This window comes from Eimeria mitis, genomic scaffold, assembly GCF_000499745.2.
Source record: "Eimeria mitis Houghton genomic scaffold, Emh_scaff394, whole genome shotgun sequence".
In the NCBI taxonomy this organism is placed as follows: Eukaryota; Apicomplexa; class Conoidasida; order Eucoccidiorida; family Eimeriidae; genus Eimeria; species Eimeria mitis.
The window spans coordinates 13,272-14,719 of NW_013572275.1; the positions used below are offsets into that span (position 1 = coordinate 13,272).

The 1,448-nt window shown below is 51.9% G+C and overlaps 1 protein-coding gene across 1 annotated transcript in view; it reads left to right on the forward strand.

The window, feature by feature from the left end:
* Positions 1-91: 91 nt before the first annotated feature.
* EMH_0010760 (SAG family member) overlaps positions 92-1,448 on the forward strand; it is a gene marked incomplete at both ends in the record, with an annotated part of 3,722 nt that continues 2,365 nt past the window's right edge. The window contains 4 exons of the mRNA XM_013499043.1: positions 92-179; positions 284-423; positions 574-1,152; positions 1,426-1,446. Of these exons, the coding sequence (XP_013354497.1) occupies positions 92-179; positions 284-423; positions 574-1,152; positions 1,426-1,446 (828 nt within the window). The remainder of the gene's footprint in view (positions 180-283; positions 424-573; positions 1,153-1,425; positions 1,447-1,448) is intronic.

Genomic DNA, 1,448 nt, shown 5'->3' on the forward strand with positions numbered 1-1,448 from the left:
AAGGGGCATCGTGGCGCTGATGAACGCTGCAATTATTGGCGGAATTTTCCTAGAATAGTTTACGTTCACCGCTGAATTCTCGCCTAACACCATGAAAAACTTCAGCTCGATCCTGCTGGCCGTCGCCGTGCTGAGGACCGCCCGCGGAGAGGAGAGTAAGGATCCAAATCTAAACGCAGGTGGGTTGAAAGGAGGCACAACACACACATAATTTTACTTCAGGTTATCGGAAATAAATTTCTATGAGACCTGACGGCGGTGTGATCGTTTTGTTTGCGTGCAGAGTCTGCCGACTGCCTTGCCGACTTCAATGCCGCTCGAGAAAAAGCAGGCCTCGAACCTTTCGCTGCAGAAACGACAGACACAAACAAAATGCCAATCACCAATTCTGCGTACATCAAGGCGATATGTGACACCATAAAGGTGGAAAGTTGGCCTTATTTCACATGCCACTGCCTTGCACTGTGTCTCCATCGCTGTTGTGCTCTGCTTCTCCGTATGCGGGCTTATTTTTGGCATATGTCCTGAGTAAAACAGATTTTAATTTAGTTGTTCGTATTGTGACGTGCTCAGGGGACAAATGTGAGCAAACAAGCGGCAGATTACGTGCGCACCGGAACCTACGCGTACGCGCCTCAGATCGGTCCTGCAGATGGCTGCTCTGCAGCCGTCTCCTACTGGAAAAAGGCCTACGTGAACTTTGGGGAACTTCCACCCGAATACACAGAGGACGACACAGGAGTATATGCTGAAAGCCGTAACCGCTCACTCGTGGCCCTTTACAACCCCAAGGGAGGCGCCACTGTCGATTGCGCCTACATCACTTGTCCAGCCTCCACCGCAACCAGCACAAGCACCCCTAGCACTACCACCCCTAGCACTACCACCCCTAGCACTACAAAGCCAAACCCTGAGGAGACCACTCCCGAGCAAACCGGACCGATTACCCCTCAACCGGAATCAGCAGCGTACCTGCACCCAGCGAGCGTGGGAGGCCGGGACAGCGAGTCGCCAGCCAAGGCATTCACCCCACCTGTTTCTGATGAGGAAGAGATAAAAGTCGCGAAGGAAGATGGACAGCCCGTTCGACGCCTCTCTGCAACATCGGAGACGGTCACCAGCCTGGTTTGCCTCACCAATCCGGCTGCCCTTGTAAACCAACAAAAGCCCTTCTCGTACGTTGTGTGGACGATGCCCCTTCGCTTTGGTATTGGCTGTATATCATACTCTCGTTGTGTAGCTCTTCCTTGGCTTACGATTTTTGGAAGCATGCCACTGTATCTTCTGTTTGCACGTACCGTGCCTGCTTCAGTTGTTCGCGAGTTTGATTGAGGGTGTTTTCTTGTGGAACGTCTCATATACTACTCGGATACTGTGGTTCCACCTGTGTTGCGCTTTTGTGTTTGCGATGTTCGCTCATCACAGACACAAAAACAAAGCACAGGTGG